This window comes from Pyrus communis, chromosome 6, assembly GCF_041283825.1.
Source record: "Pyrus communis isolate YQ-2024b chromosome 6, ASM4128382v1, whole genome shotgun sequence".
NCBI classification, from domain to species: Eukaryota; Viridiplantae; Streptophyta; class Magnoliopsida; order Rosales; family Rosaceae; genus Pyrus; species Pyrus communis.
This window is the reverse complement of record NC_142570.1, coordinates 885606-904465: the sequence shown is the minus strand read 5'-3', so window position 1 is coordinate 904465 and position 18860 is coordinate 885606. Positions and strand designations below refer to the sequence as shown.

The following is an 18860-nucleotide window of genomic DNA, read 5'->3' as shown; positions in this document are numbered from 1 at the left end:
ACAAATATGATAGTAGAAAAAAAAAAGTAGGAGGAGAAGGTTGTAATTTAGTTTTCTTAGCTGTTTATAGCGGTCAAATATAATATACAAACAAATATACATGGGGTTTTTGAAGTTGTTGGAGTCAAGGACAACCAATGACCCCATGTTAGCTTTGTCATTGAATACATTGATACACAGTTAGTATATATAACGTATCGTGCTAATGATAAAACATTTGAAAAAAAGTTTACATGTAGTAATATTATTAATATAATACATGATACCCCGATACCGATACATTCGCAATACTAAAGCATCCCTAGAATGTAAGTCATTCTCAATCACATGACACATCCACAGTCATTGCTTAAACAAGGCCCGTGTGTGGATGGACATTAAACCTCTGCAATGTGCTTTAATGTTAATTTGCATTGATTCAACCAACATGGTCCAACCTTCTTCGATATCCACGTACATTCATACAATGGTGCATTACACAACTCCCATGAAATGTAACATCAACAACAACAGCTTCTTAATTACTAAATTAACAGTCCTCCATTTTCCAACAAAATAACAAAATCTAAACACCTCCCAATAACGATACCATCATCTTACATCATATATAGCAAATAATTAAGTGGTTATTACATAATAATTAGTTCTTTAATGGAAGGAACTCAAAAAAGGGGAAAGGATGAGCACTGAAGCTAGCGGATAGCTCCGTATGATCCTTATCGTTAACGCTTAGCTCATTGGCATTGGCACTGGCATTGACATGACCGCTTCTAAGAGGAAAGAGTTGAAGGGTTTGAGATTCCTCACATCCAGGATCTTGCTCAGTGACAGTGTTGAAACCAGTTTCTGATGTGTAGGGCGCTATGAAGATGCTGAGATCATGAGACTTAAAGAGCCTTTGGTCCCTTCTTACTGTAGCTGCTGCCCTAGATCTGGCCGTCGTACTAGCACAAGTAGGAGGGGTGTTTATGAGGTGGGTGGGAGGGTGAGGGTGAGGGTGAGAAGGACAGGACAACTGCATCATCTGCCACGTGGCATTCCTTTCTACAAAGTTTCTTCTTTGCTGCAATTCTTCTTCGTCGAATTGGATCCATCCATCCGTCCTGCACTCTGCTGCCGCTGTTTTTGCTGCCCTTTGTATTGAAACCGATTCCTGTTGATCAATAGATAAACCCATTTTAAAATTATATTTATTAATACAGACATTAAGGGCATAGCATGCATGAAAACTCATGTTCTGATTCCTGAAACCCCCATTGAAGCCAAAATAAAAACAAGTCAATGTTGATGCCCTTAGTTTCGAAAATTCCACAATTTCATACATCCGTATATTGGACAGACTGCATTTACATAGTTGGATTTTAATAATTTTCATCTAGCCGTTCAAACACCGATGTGGTTAGAATTATTCTATCTTTGGCCAAATAATTTGAGATAGGGTTATCATTGTCATTTTAGAACCAGCTTGGTGCTCATTTAGTCATTTCCATAGGATCAGTCTGGTCTGTGACCAAATGACATGAATAAGCAAAGCACAAGGCCCAAAACCCTAGCTAATTAAGTTTCATAACAGCAGCCCCGACAGGGAGGAAGGACTGCAGCTTTTAGACCCTTTTCATTTCCCAATAAACAAAGCTTTTGGTATTACTAGCTTGCTTGCTTCCTTACGATAATTTGCACATATATTTTTCTTAGCATACCATGATATACGCATATTGCTTTGAAATAATCATGAATATTCCATAAATAATCATTATGCAATAGTTCTGCCCTAATTGCATATTAGTAATTAATCATTATAAGACTACTTTTTAGAGGCTTTTGATTTGAGGAATCCTAACTAGTAGATAAAAGAGACCATATATATAGCTACCTAGCTAGTCTAACCTAGATATAGAATGATAAAAACAAGCTATGAAGATTGAGAGAGTAGAGAGGAATTGAAATAGACCTCAACAAGTGTAGCAGCAGTATTGCAGTTTGTAGAGGGTGCCCAGTTTTTGGTCTCTGCGACTTCAAAACCTGTCCTACTGGCCCCTATAATATGTAGACATAAAGAAAAACAAAAAGAATACGACTTTACAACCTGCATCGATACATATCTTTCAATTCTGAAACCACAAACAAAGTGAAATATTACATATATATATATATATACATATATTGGCAATAAATTAAGGGAATTATTATTGACACTCCAAAAATCTTATTCTACACTCCTCACAACTGTATTTTTGTTTTTAAATATAGAAAGTTTGGAGTGTAAAATGAGAATTTTGAAATGTCAATAACAATTTCCTAAATTAATTGAAAAAGAACATCCCTAGTAAACAAAAAGTTAAGAACGAACTGGACTGAGTGTTATTTTCACTCCCATACTGTCATTTGCACTCCTTTCTAATGGAAAAAAAAAAACGAAGAGATGAATGCAAATGACTATTTTAGAGTGCTAATAGCAATTGAATTAAGTGAAAAGGCCCAGCAAAACTTTTCAAAGTTTAAACGAACATATATCTCTAACTAATTAACCACTTTCTTTCTCAAAAAAGAAACAAAACAAGAACATTAATAAAGGGATAGAGTGGTGAATTAACAGTAGTATTATTTTATGTAAGTTGGGTTCATGATTGATGATGAGTACCTAATAATTCTTCTTTCTTTTGATTATCTGTAGACGTCATTGATATTTGCAGTTGATGGTCGTGTTCTGCAGAGAGGGCAGATGATTCCATTTGACGGCGACGTTTCTGCCTTTCTCTGGCCTTGTGGTTTTGGAACCAATAGAAGACATTCTTCCCTTCTATCTTTCCATATTTTCGAAGCTGTGCCGTGATGTGCTGAATCTGCTCTGCCGACGGCGTTCGAGTCCCTCGTCTGTATAATTCTTCAAGAGCCCTCAGCTGCTCCGGAGTAGGGTTCCATCTTGAGCTCACCACAACCTGTGGCGTGTTCAGAAATTCCGATCTCTTGTTTTGTTCAGCCATAGCTGTATGTACACAAAAACACAAGATAAATGGAAATTAAAAGATAGACAGATCAAAAAGAAAGATAAGGTAGCAAGGTAGCTAGTATTTTTATGTGTAAATAGAAGATAATTATGTAAGTTTAGCTCCTCAATAACCGTCAATGTTGACTACTACTTCCGGTAGCAAGGTAGCTAGTTTATATATAATACCGGCGAGTTGGTGATACTGCGTAAGGAAATCGTGAGAGCCATGAATTGCTGATCGGTTTAGACAAGGAGGAGTTGTGATGGTCGAAGAAGTGTTGTTTACAGAGGGAAGCTGCCTCGGAATGAGAGTGCGGAGCTTCCGTCCATTGAAAGAATCCGGCATGTTGAAATCGCCATGGCCACCGTCATTATAGCCCATCATCCACATTTTGATCAAGCTAGGGTTTCTGTGTGACTAGCCCTCTCTCTCTCATTCGCCCAAGGTAATGGCCTAAAGGTTTGCAATAATTACAAAAACAAGAAGAAGAGGAGTAGTATTTGTAAGAAGTGAATTTTTTTCCATTTGAGGTAATGTGAGTTGTGGAATATGATGGTGGTGGTGGACTTGGAAAAATGGGAATGTAGTGGAAGAGCATGCAAGGGAGATTGGAATGGTGAAAGTAGTGTTGGGGGCATGGAGGAGATGGGGGTTAAGATAGGGTGTTGCCTAGCTGCCTCATATAGGTAGAATAGAACGGGTTTTCTTTAGTATATGGTGAAGCTCTATATTAGAGAGAGAGAGAGAGAGAGAGAGAGAGTCTCGTGGCAAAAGGTTTAGTTGAGCTGAAATAGTAGTGATGTAATATTTGAGTTTCAGACATTCAGTGATGGGGATTGATCACTAGCTATAACACACTATTGTATGGAATTCAAAAAGGAAGAGAGAGAGAGAGAGAGAGAGAGAGAGAGAGTGAGAGTAGTATTATAGTGTTGGTTGAATACAGAGCAAGAAAGTGAGGCAAGGCATGAGGTTGACTAGGCGCCCTTTGCACAATACATTATTGCTATTTTAATTTAGAATGACAGAAAGAATATTGAAGGAAAACAACTTATATATATATCGAATGAGTTCACTTTACATTGTAATGTTTTGATCTAATACCAAAGTATTATGTTAATAGAAACTTACACATAAAATTTTATTATTAAACTGAAATATTACACAATAATAAATTCATTTGAAGACTTGTATGTCTTGTATGTATAGAGAAATTTTTAATTGTGATGAAAACATAAATGGTACATCACGTGCTTTAATAGAAGTGGTAAAAAAATTTATTTTTTAAGTTATTAACTTTTTAGCACACATATCTCATCATTTGTATAGGAACATGTGATGTACCACTCCATATACCGATCACACTGAAAAATCTCTCGTACTATGAGGAAAGAGAGTCCCGCGGAGAAGGAAGGGGACAAAGGAAAAAAAGAAAACAAAAGCAGAGAGAGAGAGAGAGAGAGAGAGAGAGAGAGAGAGGGAGCAGGAGGGCAGTAGTGTGGAAGGAAGAAGAGGGAAAGGGAAGCGTGGAATTCTGGGAGGGACATCGGGAGTAGGAAATGAAAAACGACGTGACGATCATGAGGGTTATCATAAGCCTCATCACCCTTCTTTCTTTACCCTCTCTCTCTCTCTCTCTCTCTCTCTCTCTCTCACACATTTACTGTTCTCTTCACGTCTCGTGCCTTTCACACTTATTCTGTTGGGCGGTGAAGTATCAACACGTACATAAAATGGGTGTAGTGAAGATGAGAATGTTTCGTTGGATGTGTGGGCACACAAGAAATGATAAGATTAGGAATGGGGATACCCGAGGTAAAGTAGGAGTAGCCGAAATTGAAGGAAAGATGAGAGAAAATTGGTTACGGTGGTTTGGACATGTGCAACGAAGGCCTACTGACGCTCCAGTTAGAAGATGTGATTAAGGGGACAGATGTTCAGGATCGAAGGGGTAGATGAAGACCTAGGAAGACTTTGGAAGAGACTCTAAGAAAAGACTTAGAGTACTTGGATCTAATGGAAGATGTGACATAGAATCGAGCGCAATGACGTTCTAGGATTCATGTAGCCGATCCTTCTTAGTGAGAAAATGTTTTGTTGTTGTTGTATTCTTGTTTTTTAACCTAATGTTTCACTTGCCCGCCCAACAGATTTGACCCAATCTGCATCTACTCTCCACTGTCCAATCATCTTGCAAAATTTTCATTCTGTTCTATGTGATGTGATATTCATGCATACATATCAATTCCATATATAACCAAATAAGTGTGTGAATAATTTGTCCTTTTAAACTGTCTGCGATATAATACTTGTAAATATATATATATACAAAATATATTAATTATGGTATACAGAAAGAGATTTGCACCTTGACATGTTACCAAAGTTACTGTATGTCTCTCATTTGTCATCTTCCTTCCATTCAGTTTTTCCTGGGTCCATTTCTGCTGCCATTGAAAAAAAAAAAAAAAAAAAAAAAAAAAAAAAAGAAAGCGGCAGAGCTTCTCTCCCTCAGTTGCTGTATTTATCTTCAAGATATAAGCCACAGCCCTACAGTCCTCCCTGAAACCTCATTATTACGATGGAATGACTCAGTTCTCGAGTGCATGTCCTAATGTCCCAGATATACATACTGCACCTCTTGCAGCCCCTTCTGGGTTTTCAAACTCATAATTGTTTAATTATTATTCTTTTTTTTTTGTTCGTTTCAAACCTGGGGCCTACCTTCTCTAATTCTGTATATATGTACATGCTACTTGCTACATGCATATGAATATAAAATCAAATTTGTATGCATTAACATGCCAAATTCTTCTGTACCAAAAAAAAAAAAAAAAAAAATCAGCTAAAATACTGTTCATTAACAGTATTTGGACTGAAATGCCCCTCCGCTGCTACACATTCTCAGCTCATTTTTTTTTGTACAGTAAATTTAAAATTTTACCCCTGATATACGCGTGTCAGTCATCGTAGAAAGGGAAGGGGACGGGTAGCATTCTTCTTCAAAAGAACTTGTAGGGTTGTGAATCTGCCAGAGAGACGCGTGCAAAGATCTCTACCCCTTGGTCAAGTCTCTGAAGAGGATGAATTCTCTTTTGCGAATCGATATTTTGGATACAGTTAGTAGTAATAATACCTTGATTAATGTGGCACTGATATATAATTTATACACCGATTTGGGTGAAAATTTTCAGGTATGACTTTTGAATAAGAACCTATGCAAAAAATGAAGTGTTCGGATCATGAGGTTCCATTATTGTAGAGTAGAAGACGATTGGCGATTAGCAACATGACTCGAAGAACTTTGAAGTTTCTGAAGGATGTTTTGGGGCATTTTAATTCCTCAGTATTATTTTGAGCAAGTTTACCAACAAAAATAAAAAGGAACATGTTGACAATTCGTGGTTAGGGCAAATGGTTAAGCCAAGTTAATTGCCCACTGATGAGTCAATTTCATAGTATATATTTTACCATATTCTTAGTATGTTTTGGTAATCATTTTGGTAGAATTTTGATGCTTTGTTTTATATTTTCAATATAGGACATCCGACTTTCTCTAGAGCAAAACATGATCAAATGGACGAATTTTGGAGTGATTCAAATTGAAGGACGTTTGTGTGTCTCTTGACGTGTTCGTATAAATTTGGGATTTTTCTACCAAACGGTTATTTTCTCGCGGCAGAATAAAGAAGCAGTGCGCAGTGCTGAAAAATAACGTTTCTGAGCTTAAATTGCATTTTTAGAGCCTGGGATGACCTCTGATGGGTTCGTGACCTTTTGGAGAAGTGTTCAGAATATGCCAAACCTGAAATACAGCTATATTGGGCCGGTTTTGAAGCATCTTAAGGGTCCAAAACGTGCTGTTCAGACTTTAGGCGAATTTATCATTTAATTTAGGGTTGTGTTTCTTATTTTATTTTGGTAATTAGTTTTCTGGTTGGATTGGAAGACCTTTGTTTTAGGAGGATTTAATTTTTCCTAGGTTAAATAAAAAGCTTGGCCGGCCCTATTGATAGCATGAACTTTCTCTCCGTGCGTTCTTGAAGAGAGGAAATTGGCCAAGCGTAGAGATTTTTAAACTTTTTCCATTCAAGGTGTTTTCGATCTTTTATTATTTCAATGAAGAACCTTATGATTTTTATTATGAATATGCATAACTAATTTTCTTTTGCTAGGGTGAGGCCACGAGCGTTAGCAAGAATATGTAGTTTTTCTTCAATTTGCTTATGATTATATGCATGCAGGTTTTCGAGTTATTAATCACCGGTTTAAACTATCTAATTGTCTTAATGCTTGAGCACCATTAGGATGTTTAGAAAAGTAATTTGATGCAATTTTGGTCGGAGGTCGGTCCCTGAAATTGATGAAGGCTTCTTGTGATTAATATGTGCAAGTTCACTTAAGATGAATACCATGTCTTAAGGGTTGCTTGGGCTTTCAAAAGGTTTCACAAAACTTAATGAGTCATGCATGTTTAAATTTGATCTGAATACCACAGACGGATTGCAAGTTTGATATATGCTCTATGTTGGGAGTCCAAGTAGGCATATATTAGGAAAACCTAACCTTTGAAATATGCATGTGTAGTTCATAAGTAATTGGGAAAACTATATAGGATTATTAAGGTGACATCGTAACCCTAATGCTTTCTTAATTTGATTTCTACAAAATTGTTTCCTCTTTCTTCATCTTTAATATTGCAGATTAGTTTCTTTTATTAGTTAAATTCGGTTTATTAAATTAGGTCATAAAAATCAACCATCTTAAATTTCTGTTTTACAATAATTAATGAATTGGATTTGCTTCGAATTATTTAATAATCCCTATGGAGAACGACCTTGCGAGATCTGTTTATACTATGATAACCTTGTCATTCTTGCAAGTTTTATAGGAGTTTTTAACCCTTTTGCGTGTGTGGTAAAATCTCTATCACCCACGTACAAGCTCAAATTATTTGGCTATAGCCTGGGTTAGGTGATATCCTCTTCTAAATAGGCTTTAGATATGATGCTTTTATTCATTGCAATTACTCCAAAATTTGAGAGTGCAAAATGTAATTTACCTTAAGAACAATCACGGTTGCAAATTATATGCACCACACTAATCAAATGCATATGAGAAAGAAACGTAGACTAATCAGTAAATTAATAAGATGCTAATTACTTATTGTGGTTCAGTACTCCATAATGAAATCTCATAACTTGAACCGTTCATTTTAGAGTTTTTACTGGAATCCATGCAAATTTAGCTAAAGTCGAAAATCTTTTAGACCTTCGATTGTGGTTGTGAATATATTCATTGTTTATCGTAAATGTTGCGTTCAATTGGTTATTTGACGATAACAAATAGACGTTTGGATCTTGAGATACATTATCAAGTGGTCGTAAACGAGTTATTTGGGCAAGTTAGATAGAGCAAGAGTTAGCGTTTGAGCTCTAATTTATATATATCATAGTGAAAGAGATATGTTATTGACACTCTTAACATGTATACCTATGTGCAATTTCTTCTTTCTTTTTTTCAAAGGGAGACGTACAATGTAATTTTTCTGGACTTTTCGAAGAACAAAAATTGAAAAAAGAGATGGAAGAACAAGGAGCCTTGCCCCGCTATAATGGATTTGACCCAAATATGTTGTAGGAGGCCCATTTGGTCACATACTATAAAGCCCAAACCCAAGTGCTGATTAAGTCAAAGTCAAAGTCAACCTTAAGGTGCCTATGAACATGAAACAACAGCAACGCCATTGTAGGTGACAATGTGATGGAAATTGTGTGCAATTATCTACAAAGAAAAGCATAAAATTTGCCTTCGTAAAATAAGAAAAATTAGATCAATCGATAGTGTTACATATTTTCACTTAGTTAGAAAAGAATTGAATACATGAATAGCGAAGTGTCGAGAAATTATATGCATTTATAATGAGTTTAATTATTTACGATGATTAGATTATTGTGACATAGTTTCTTTGATATTATGAGTGTATTGTAAAATATTTTGTAAAAATTAAGAAAATGATGTATAAATAAAAACAAATATTTCATGGCTGTTGAAAGAAGAGCAATAAGTTCCGCTGAAAAACAAATTAAAAATAAACACGTGTCCATTTATAATTAAAGACTTGTAAATTTCAACAAGAATTACCGCTCTTCTTTCATCAGCTAAACATTATTCAATAAAAACACGGCCTGTTAAGCCGGCGATACTGATTGAATCATCTACACATGGCAACTATTCACGTCCCATAACTAACCACCCACCCCCACCACCTCCCATCGGACGGACACTCTCAACCGTCCAGATCAGACTGCCTACTCTTCATCACCCATCTCCCCACCGCTAGATCATCCTCCCTCCCTCCGTATAAATAACCCCTACCCTTCCCTCCAAAATAATAGCCCTTCCTTTCAAGAAAACAGTCACCGGTAGTTTTATACATATATATTTTACGGATCTTCACCGTTTTACCCCTACACATTGGCGAAAATGAGAGAGATTCTGCACATCCAGGGAGGGCAATGTGGGAACCAAATAGGAGCCAAGTTCTGGGAGGTTGTGTGCGACGAGCACGGCATAGACCCCACCGGGCAGTACACCGGTAACACCGACATTCAGTTGGAGAGGGTGAATGTTTATTACAACGAGGCCAGCGGCGGCCGTTACGTACCTCGCGCGGTGCTCATGGACCTCGAGCCAGGCACTATGGACAGCATCCGCGCAGGGCCTTATGGCCAGATTTTCCGACCGGATAACTTTGTTTTTGGCCAGTCCGGGGCCGGAAACAATTGGGCTAAAGGGCATTACACGGAAGGCGCTGAGCTCATTGATTCGGTGCTCGATGTTGTTAGGAAAGAGGCTGAGAACTGTGATTGCTTGCAAGGTAAGAATGTATAGTTTTTATTTATTTATCTAATTTTCTTTCATCATCACAAAATATAATTGGCATGATTTGATTGTGTTTTTATCATAAATAATTTCTACACATTGTATTATACATCCCAATGGACATCAGATTGTCGATATGTCATCTATAATGTGTAAGTATCATTATTGTTAGTACATTTTCGACAATATTAACTACACATATATTCAATCATGCATATAGAATTTGTGTTGTATAACCTAAATAATATTTAGGGTTGGGGAGGAATTCCAGGGTCGTATTCCACATAGCACGTCTTGGGTTCAATTCCTGATGCTGGTGAATCATACGAAGAAGGCCAAGAAGAGGCTGAAATGCTTTTGTGAGACTTCATGACCCCCGAAAGAGTGGACTGTTGTGGCGAAACTACCAGTTGATCCTCTTTTTATGAATAAAAAAAAATAGTAATTGATATCACAACAAAAATTTTGTAATATTTTAGATTATACAAACATCTCGTTTTGCAGGGCTAAATTTTGGCCAAGCATAACGTGTACAAATTCAAGGACAATCTTTTTCATAAATCATAGATATACTATCAGAGATTGGACAAAATTTTCAGATGCTACAACTTCATGTCATTAATAATTTAGACCTTTACTTGATTCAGGATTTCAAGTATGTCACTCACTTGGAGGCGGAACCGGTTCTGGAATGGGAACTCTCCTCATTTCAAAGGTAAGAGAAGAATTTCCGGACCGAATGATGCTCACCTTCTCTGTCTTTCCATCTCCGAAGGTTTCAGACACCGTCGTGGAGCCTTACAATGCCACACTTTCCGTTCACCAACTGGTTGAGAATGGAGATGAATGTATGGTCCTCGACAATGAAGCCCTCTACGATATATGCTTCAGGACTCTTAAGCTCACCACCCCAAGCTGTGAGTTGAATCCACATATTTGAAACTCTAACATGCAAATCATCCTTAATTCTAAAGCGTAAAATGTTGATTGACTTTATCTTGATAAATATTTTGGCATCACACAAAATACTTACTTTTGTGTGTTCCAGTTGGGGATTTGAATCATCTGATTTCGGGAACTATGAGCGGAGTTACTTGTTGTCTACGCTTCCCTGGACAATTGAACTCGGATCTGCGAAAGCTAGCCGTGAATTTAATCCCATTCCCTCGACTACACTTCTTCATGGTGGGATTTGCACCTCTGACATCTCGAGGATCGCAGCAGTACTGCGCATTATCCGTCCCCGAACTGACACAACAAATGTGGGATGCAAAGAATATGATGTGCGCAGCAGATCCGCGCCATGGGCGTTACCTCACAGCATCAGCGATGTTTCGAGGCAAAATGAGCACGAAAGAAGTTGACGAACAGATGATGAATGTGCAGAACAAGAACTCCTCCTACTTCGTTGAGTGGATTCCAAACAATGTCAAGTCCAGCGTTTGTGACATTCCGCCGCAAGGTCTAATAATGTCTTCGACATTTATTGGAAATTCGACTTCTATACAAGAGATGTTTCGAAGAGTGAGCGAGCAGTTCACGGCAATGTTTAGGAGGAAGGCCTTTTTGCACTGGTATACCGGAGAGGGAATGGATGAGATGGAGTTTACGGAAGCGGAGAGTAACATGAACGATCTTGTTGCGGAATACCAACAGTACCAAGATGCCACGGTTGACGAAGATGGCGATTACGCCGAAGAGGAAGAAGGGATGGGAGGTGGAGAAGAACTCTGAAGGTGTTTGATTTGACGAGTTTGCTGTTTCGTGTGATGCAAGCAATAATTAACGTTATAATTAAGGTGTTCATTTTTGCAAACATAATCTACGAGTACTGAAATATTGTGTTTGTATGCGAATTTAGTAAATTTAGTTTTCCTTCATAAGTGAAGCCCTTGCTTGTAATAAGCTTTTTGCTTCTAGGATAAAATTATACATATGCATCACCTTAATATTTATATCATGCAGATATGTATACGATTACTTGGTACAAAACCGAGTGCAGTGTCGTTATAAGATTTATACAGCAGACTTCACTTAGTGGGATAAGACTTCATTGTTATTTGTAGATATGGATATGATTACATGCACCAAGCATTCTTTTTTGAGCCATCTTTCTGAGACCTCTTACAACATTGAAAAGAGAAATATTACTAGACCAGAGGTAAATTTGTACTCTCTAGCCTGATTCTTAGTATGTAATTTTGCTATTTCACAGAAAAATGAATTCGAATTCGAATTCAAATACAAAAAGGCATACATATTGATGTAGCCGACCGACCTTATGTTTTCCCTTTTGAAATGAATTATTGCAAAGCAACAATAATAATTTGGTTTCACAAACATGAAGACTTCATTTGGACCACCTTCCACCACAAATCAAAATCCAATGTGCCACACGTTTGGAAATTTCCTCATTGGTAGAAATATCGTTCTTTGAAAAGTCAGTTAAATTATAAATTTCTGAAAACTTAAATTTAAGCTACAAAACAGGTGAAAAAACTGAATACTTGAATTAATTGAAGCCATAAAAAAGGAGACAGAGAGGGATTGGGTTTTAGTTGAGTACTCATACATGGCATGCCAATCATCAACAATATGGAGAACAAAAGCTGAATCTGCTTCCAAAATTTCAAGCTGCTTTAACAACAGCTCCTCCATGCTCCTCTTCTCCTCCGCCATTCGCAACAAAAGCCGCCGTTTCCTCACTTGTTCGTTAGACCCCATCTCCACTTCATCAACAACATCTTCTTCTTCAGCCTCACAGAAAGCTAGTTGCAAGAACATAACAAACAGAAAGTCTCTTGAAGTACAAAGAACCAAGGATGGGGCTTCCTCGGTTTTGGATGGCGATGAGCGTAGACAATCCGATAAGAAGATTAAGAAGAGCAAGAAGGATGAGACTAAGAATGGCGAAAGTATGGGATCGAAATCTGGATCAAGAAAGTGGCCATCGTCATGGCAGAAGGTTTTCTTCGCATCCAAGAAGTTTAGGAGTATTATGCTGCTCAATTTCATCACAATTGTATATGGTATGTCTTTTTTCCCTTAAGCAATTTGCCTTGCCTTATTACAAGACATGGGAAGCAACTTTACGTACTAAGTTGTTAACCAATCCGAGACTAAAAACCTAAATTTCAAGCTCTAAATGATGATTCTACACCATAAAACAATTGACAAAGAATAAATTTGATCGAAGTTGAAAAAATAAGTAGAAGTGTGATTTTCTCAAAGCGTTGGATCTTTAAACAAAAGAAAGAAATGAAGTCCTGCGCAGATAGAAACTGATTATTTGTCACATTTGGTTTGTTAAGGGTTCTGAAGTCACAAATTTCTAAGGTGTGTGCTGATTCAAACTGCAGCAAGTGACATTCCAGTTATTAAAGAAGTTGAAGCTTTCATAGATCCAGCAGCCTTCTCAGCGGTACGATTTGTCATGTCAGCCATCCCATTTCTTCCATTTGTGTTTCGATCGCGAGGTGATGTCCAGACTCGCAATTCAGGCATGGAGTTGGGGTTCTGGATCAGTCTAGGATACCTTCTTGAGGCACTTGGTTTGCTTACATCTGATGCTGGTCGTGCATCATTTATTTCACTGTTCACAGTAGGTTCAAAATTTTCATGAACTTCCTATTAGCTACGGTTTTTCTGTCATTAATACCATTGTACCTCGGCAAAAGCCACAAATAGTCTGTCCATCAGTACGTTTTTGTAAAATCCTGCTATGTCGAACAGGTTATCACGGTACCTTTGCTTGATGGCATGCTTGGAGCAACCATACCTACTCGTACCTGGTTCGGAGTCCTCATGTCTGCTCTCGGGATTGCTATGCTCGAATGCAGCGGATCACCTCCGAATGTAAGCGTGACATGGTTAAGTTCTTGATGCCTTAGTGTTCGTAATGTTGTAGAAAAGCGCTGTGATGATGTAACACATTATTCACGGTTCCTACTTGCCTTTTCTCAGGTTGGAGATCTTTTGAACTTCTTGAGTGCAATATTTTTCGGAATTCACATGCTTCGAACTGAACAGATTTCCAGAAGCACAAAGAAAGAAAACTTCTTAGCAATTCTTGGATTTGAGGTTTGTGTTGTTGCTATGTTATCAACAATTTGGGTTTTCATCGGAGGGTGGTTTGATGGTGCCAACTATTCCAACCAATCCCCATGGACATGGACAGAGCTATGGGACTGGCTTGTTGTATTTCCATGGATACCAGCAATTTATACCGGTGCATTTTCAACGGGATTATGCTTATGGATTGAGGTAGGGTTCCTTTGGTCACACTCAACTCGTTCCACAAACTGAATTTAAGCACACGATTAGGAAGCTGTGGTGTCCTTTCTTGTATCACCAATTGCTCAATACTTTCTAGGGGTTGTTTTACAAAAGTTCCTTGTAAAAAAAATGTTCATCACCGCAGATTGCAGCGATGTGTGATGTTTCAGCAACAGAAACAGCCATAATTTACGGGATGGAACCACTCTGGGGTGCTGGTTTTGCTTGGTTTCTGCTTGGTGAAAGATGGGGTATGCTTGGATGGTTAGGCGCTGCTCTTGTTCTTGGTAAGTACTTTCTTCGTCTTGCTGTTCTGATTTGTTACGTTTATACACCTTATACTTCGTATCCACTTGATCAAAACAAACAGGGAGTACGATAGACCTATAGAATTGATTCAGCTTCATGTTATTTCAGGTGGAAGCTTACTGGTGCAGATTTTCGGGTCCTCATCCCCCAGAGAATTTACGGTGGCTGAAGATGGTAATGAGAAAGGTGATCTCCAACGAGTTCCAGTCGAGCATAAATTTCAAAACGGACTCTCTACTTCACCGGTTGTTGTCAGATCCGAAAAGAATGTCACAGATTTCTTCAAGTGATCTCACCTATTTCTTTCTCCGTCTGTATATACGTACAAGTTTGAAAGTAGCGAACAGAAACTTATCAACGATTCTTATTATAACAACTGAAGAATTACAAACTCCAATTCCATTACATAGCGGAGAAAGTTCAAAGACATCACGCCACACTTTTATTATATTGAAATACATACTAAATCACGAGCAATGTTCATCCAAAATACGTCACACCAACGACAACAGAAAATACTAAATCACAAGCAATCTTCATCCAAAATACATAGTCTAATAAAACTCTGGATATGTAGATTATTAGAAGGATCAATTCTTCTTGGCAATGAACAGGCCCCACTTCTGCTCGCCAGAATCAACCCTGATCAGCTTTGCCTTCCATCCACCAACGATGTCATCGTAATCCTCCTGTTTATTTTGTCAATAAAAAAGAATCAGAAGAATGAATGGATACAGTATTCAATATATCAATGCGAAAAACATAGATACGAGGAAGAAACGCACTTGAGAAAAGTCCTGGACGAATGAATCCTTGTCCTTCTCAACCGCAGCCAGTTCCCGCTCCAAAACTGCTTTGAACTGATCAGTACGATCCTCAGCAATGACCTCATCAAAGCCAGCATCCTTGAGCATCTGAGATTGGTATGAATATACAAGTATAATTTTATGTCAAGGAAATATGAATAAATGATTTTGAAAGACGAGCTGGTAAAAGCAATCAGACGTAAAATTGCAAGCATACCTGACCATAAGCTTTTACATCATGGAGATCGTATCCTCTTTGCTTAATATAGTCAGCAAAGTTTTCCAATGGAGTTCCAGCACACCTACAGTAATCACTGATGAGAACTTTGCCGCCTGGCTTCAACCACTTGTAGAAGGATCGGAACAATGCAGGCTTGTCCTGTAAGTGAAAGTGTCGCGAAACATGAAAAATTAGTATAAAGTAGCTGAAAGAGCATGATTCCCATAGAGAAATGCTTACTTGAATGTGTAAAATGGTGTCGCGACTGTATATCACATCAAAGGTATTGTCAGGATAAGTCTTTTTTGTGCAATCAGCAACTTCAAACTCAACAGCGCATTTGAGTCCAATAGATTGTTCGAGAGCAAAAGAAATCATATTCACAGAGAGGTCAATTCCAATAACCTCAACATCAAAGTTTGAGGCCATATAGAAGTCACCTCCCCCAATGCCACAGCCTACATCGAGAACTTTCTGGCCAGGCTTCAGATCCAACTTTGCCACAAATTCTTTAGTAGTTTCTGCTCAAAAGAGAAGGGTTCACTCACATCAGACATGTTAGGACAATCAATCAGAGAACAGAAGATATAGAAGCTGCCAGCAGTTATTACCGATCCCTCCTGTGCTCACGAAACCTCGCCCAAAGACACGCTCATATCGTAGTATGCCAGTATTTTTATACTGAACATTATCTAAGAACTGCTGGAACCCTCTATCATTTTCTGAAGGGACTTTCTGCCATAACCAGCAGATCTGTAGTAACCAATAATGTTGTAAGTCAGCTAGTTGAACAATAAGAAAGGAAAACTACTGAATAAACTTCTACTAGTTTTATACCTGATTTTGATTCCTTTTGTTCCGAACATAAGCTCCAATACATTTGCAACTAACAAGAGAGAGTTCAAAGAAATTCCCGGAATCATCATGCATGTGGCAGTCTTTGAAAACCTGCAGTACAATGTAAATGTCTGCTGAATTATTACTTTGCACACAAGCACAAAAATGGAAGAACTATATACTTTCTATACAATGCCATTGGTCATGCGAAACTTCCGTCAAGAGAAACCACCGGCAAGTATTTATATTCTATTTTTTCAAACTTTATCTCTCGTAACAGTTTTCAGGTTCTAATTAGAATGCCGGCACGCAACTCTAAACAAGTAAACCTCTGTCAACCATTGATTTCTATCACAATTTACTTTATTGAAAAGAGCCGGAATTAGAACATTCCTCTTAGCGCGAATGCAAATATATTATTGCACAAATCGATTAATTTCAAGAAACTACAATGAACTGAGACTAATGGCAATCTCTTCATGATTTAGTGGTCAAAATGGAGCACCTCCATAGAACATCTTAAACAGAGTAGTTAAGAAGGCAAACCTTGGTATAAAATCTTGGTTCCCTGTAATGGGTTGGGTTGGATTTTCGTTTGGAGTCTCCAGATTGGTGGAAACAAGATTCTCTGAAAAAGATATATCCACCGACCTTCAACCATCCCATCATCCTTTCCACCAAATTCTCTACCTGCAGTGTCAAAAAATTTCGATTAGATTTCAGAACAAAATGACAAACAAGTAACCTCTACCACAATCCTTAAACCACATAAAACAGAATCAGTGCAAATTACCTCCTTATCTGACAGATACATAAGAAGCCAATTTGAGAATACCAAATCCACCGAGTTTTCAGAAATCTTCAGATCAGGTGATGTCACATCAGCGCACATGAACTTGACGTTCTTATGGTGTCCATTAATGCTTTCATTCTGAAAATAGTATATCAAAGATTTAAAATTTAAAAAAAACGGATAGAAGTCCCACGTTCATTGTGTAATGCGGACCGAAAAATTGAGCATGGCGTTACCTTCTTTATCACACTGTCAATGAAGTCCAATGCGAAAAGCTGACCCGCCTTTTCAGCTAATTCTCCAGTGAAACGACCAATCCCAGCTCCGAGTTCTACAACCGATTTGCCCTCATAGGGAGGGAGCAACGAAAGCACCTAATAAGATCCAGTTAAATCAAGCCCCGAATACGCAATAGTGACTATGTTGAAAACCTTATGTCAAACACACCAGAAAAACACAAATTATTGACAAAGGAAGGTCTTTTATCAGGTTCACATCAAAAAAGCGAAAAACTGAGAGTGCATATAACCCATCAAAACATCGACGCCGCCTAAACAACATGAAAGCTGAAACATCAAACAAAAATGTTCCTAATGTCAAAATGCATTCTCAAAAGCTCGGTCCTTTTCTACTGGTCACCACATTCGGAGGAAAGTATTAAACTTTGGAGCTTCTTGCTTACAAATGAAAAAGTGGGTGTCAAGTGAATTGAAGATCATTTAGCGTCTGCATTGTAGCAATGGGAACTGATCCATTCGAAATTTCGTTAACGTTTCATGCCTCGAATAATCAGGGTCTGTTGTATTCATCAAAGAGTTCTTTCTCAAATCGGTCTTTCGGTCCAAAATCAACTCCGATTTCACCTTAAGTTTTGGTTTTTCCAATAGTTCCACAGTCCAAACAGGTTTTTGTAAAGGTCAATACCTCGCCAATTGAGCAGCATTGTCGTTTTTAATATACATTACAGATTTAGAGCTATACATACATATATAGATATAGATATACCTCAGGCCGTTCTTCCTTGTCGAGATCAGAGGCCTTGGAGTCGAGCATCATGGCCTCAACGGTCAAATCGGCGGAGTGCTCCACCCAGTAGTTCTTCTGCACCGCCCGCTCTTCCCCTGCAATCACAATTCAAAACCCAGAGATCCGAATCGAACACACAAGAATTAATAAATAAAAAAACAACGAAAATGGCACCGTCAGAGATTCATACCATTAGCAAAAGCAGCCATTGTTGACAGAAATGGCGATCGAGAGAGCTGAGAATTCGAATTCGAACGAGAGCGAGTGAAATGAGGAGAGGAAGAAGACCGGGGCTAAGCTCCCTCAACTGCAATGCGTGATCTCGAAAAGCTCCTGGATCTTCGGTTGTTCGCTCTGCCTCGCTGCTGCATATATATATGCGCGTATATCTAGAGAGAGAAAGAGGGGAGAGAGAGAGATGAGAAGGAGTCGGGAGTGTGAGAGTTTGCTTCAGCTGGCCCTGGAGACGGAGGCATTTTATAGCAAAAACATGGAGCCTGGGCATTTTGGTAATTTACTATCGGCTCGATTGTTTGGCTGTGAACTTTCCACTGGAAGAAGGGCATACATCAGCCGTTCGTTTTCAGCGGGGTCCACCACGTGGATCTCGACGATTTCTCTATAGGCTAAATTTAGTCCAGGTAGTATTAATCGTAATGGCTAAATTTAGGAAGTTTCCTAGTGTTGCGGTTCAAGAATGACGGTTTAATTTTGTTAAC

General features: G+C 38.2%; 4 protein-coding genes across 4 annotated transcripts; 2 read left to right on the top strand and 2 right to left on the bottom strand.

Moving 5' to 3' along the window:
• Positions 1-393: 393 nt before the first annotated feature.
• Positions 394-3644, bottom strand: LOC137709848 (WUSCHEL-related homeobox 1-like). Its single transcript, XM_068448830.2, has 4 exons — positions 3176-3644; positions 2642-2986; positions 1952-2037; positions 394-1153 (listed from the first exon to the last, which is right to left on the bottom strand). The coding sequence occupies exons 1-4, from the start codon at positions 3378-3380 to the stop codon at positions 641-643; spliced, it is 1149 nt and encodes a 382-aa protein (XP_068304931.1). The 5' UTR covers positions 3381-3644; the 3' UTR covers positions 394-640.
• Positions 3645-7202: 3558 nt separating this feature from the next.
• On the top strand, positions 7203-12143 carry LOC137711457 (tubulin beta-4 chain-like). The gene is made up of 3 exons (XM_068450700.2): positions 7203-9870; positions 10523-10792; positions 10924-12143. Exons 1-3 carry the CDS (start codon positions 9477-9479, stop codon positions 11607-11609), a joined length of 1350 nt encoding a protein of 449 aa, XP_068306801.1. The 5' UTR covers positions 7203-9476; the 3' UTR covers positions 11610-12143.
• A 202-nt stretch (positions 12144-12345) lies between these two features.
• LOC137710437 (uncharacterized) lies at positions 12346-14850 on the top strand. Its single transcript, XM_068449455.2, has 6 exons — positions 12346-12904; positions 13235-13476; positions 13608-13730; positions 13839-14138; positions 14296-14437; positions 14568-14850. The coding sequence occupies exons 1-6, from the start codon at positions 12448-12450 to the stop codon at positions 14747-14749; spliced, it is 1446 nt and encodes a 481-aa protein (XP_068305556.2). The 5' UTR covers positions 12346-12447; the 3' UTR covers positions 14750-14850.
• Positions 14797-18593, bottom strand: LOC137710436 (phosphoethanolamine N-methyltransferase 1). The gene is made up of 11 exons (XM_068449454.2): positions 18332-18593; positions 18121-18236; positions 17352-17489; positions 17116-17253; positions 16869-17012; positions 16323-16433; positions 16097-16238; positions 15726-16006; positions 15483-15644; positions 15245-15373; positions 14797-15148 (listed from the first exon to the last, which is right to left on the bottom strand). The coding sequence occupies exons 1-11, from the start codon at positions 18348-18350 to the stop codon at positions 15050-15052; spliced, it is 1479 nt and encodes a 492-aa protein (XP_068305555.2). The 5' UTR covers positions 18351-18593; the 3' UTR covers positions 14797-15049.
• Positions 18594-18860: the final 267 nt, after the last annotated feature.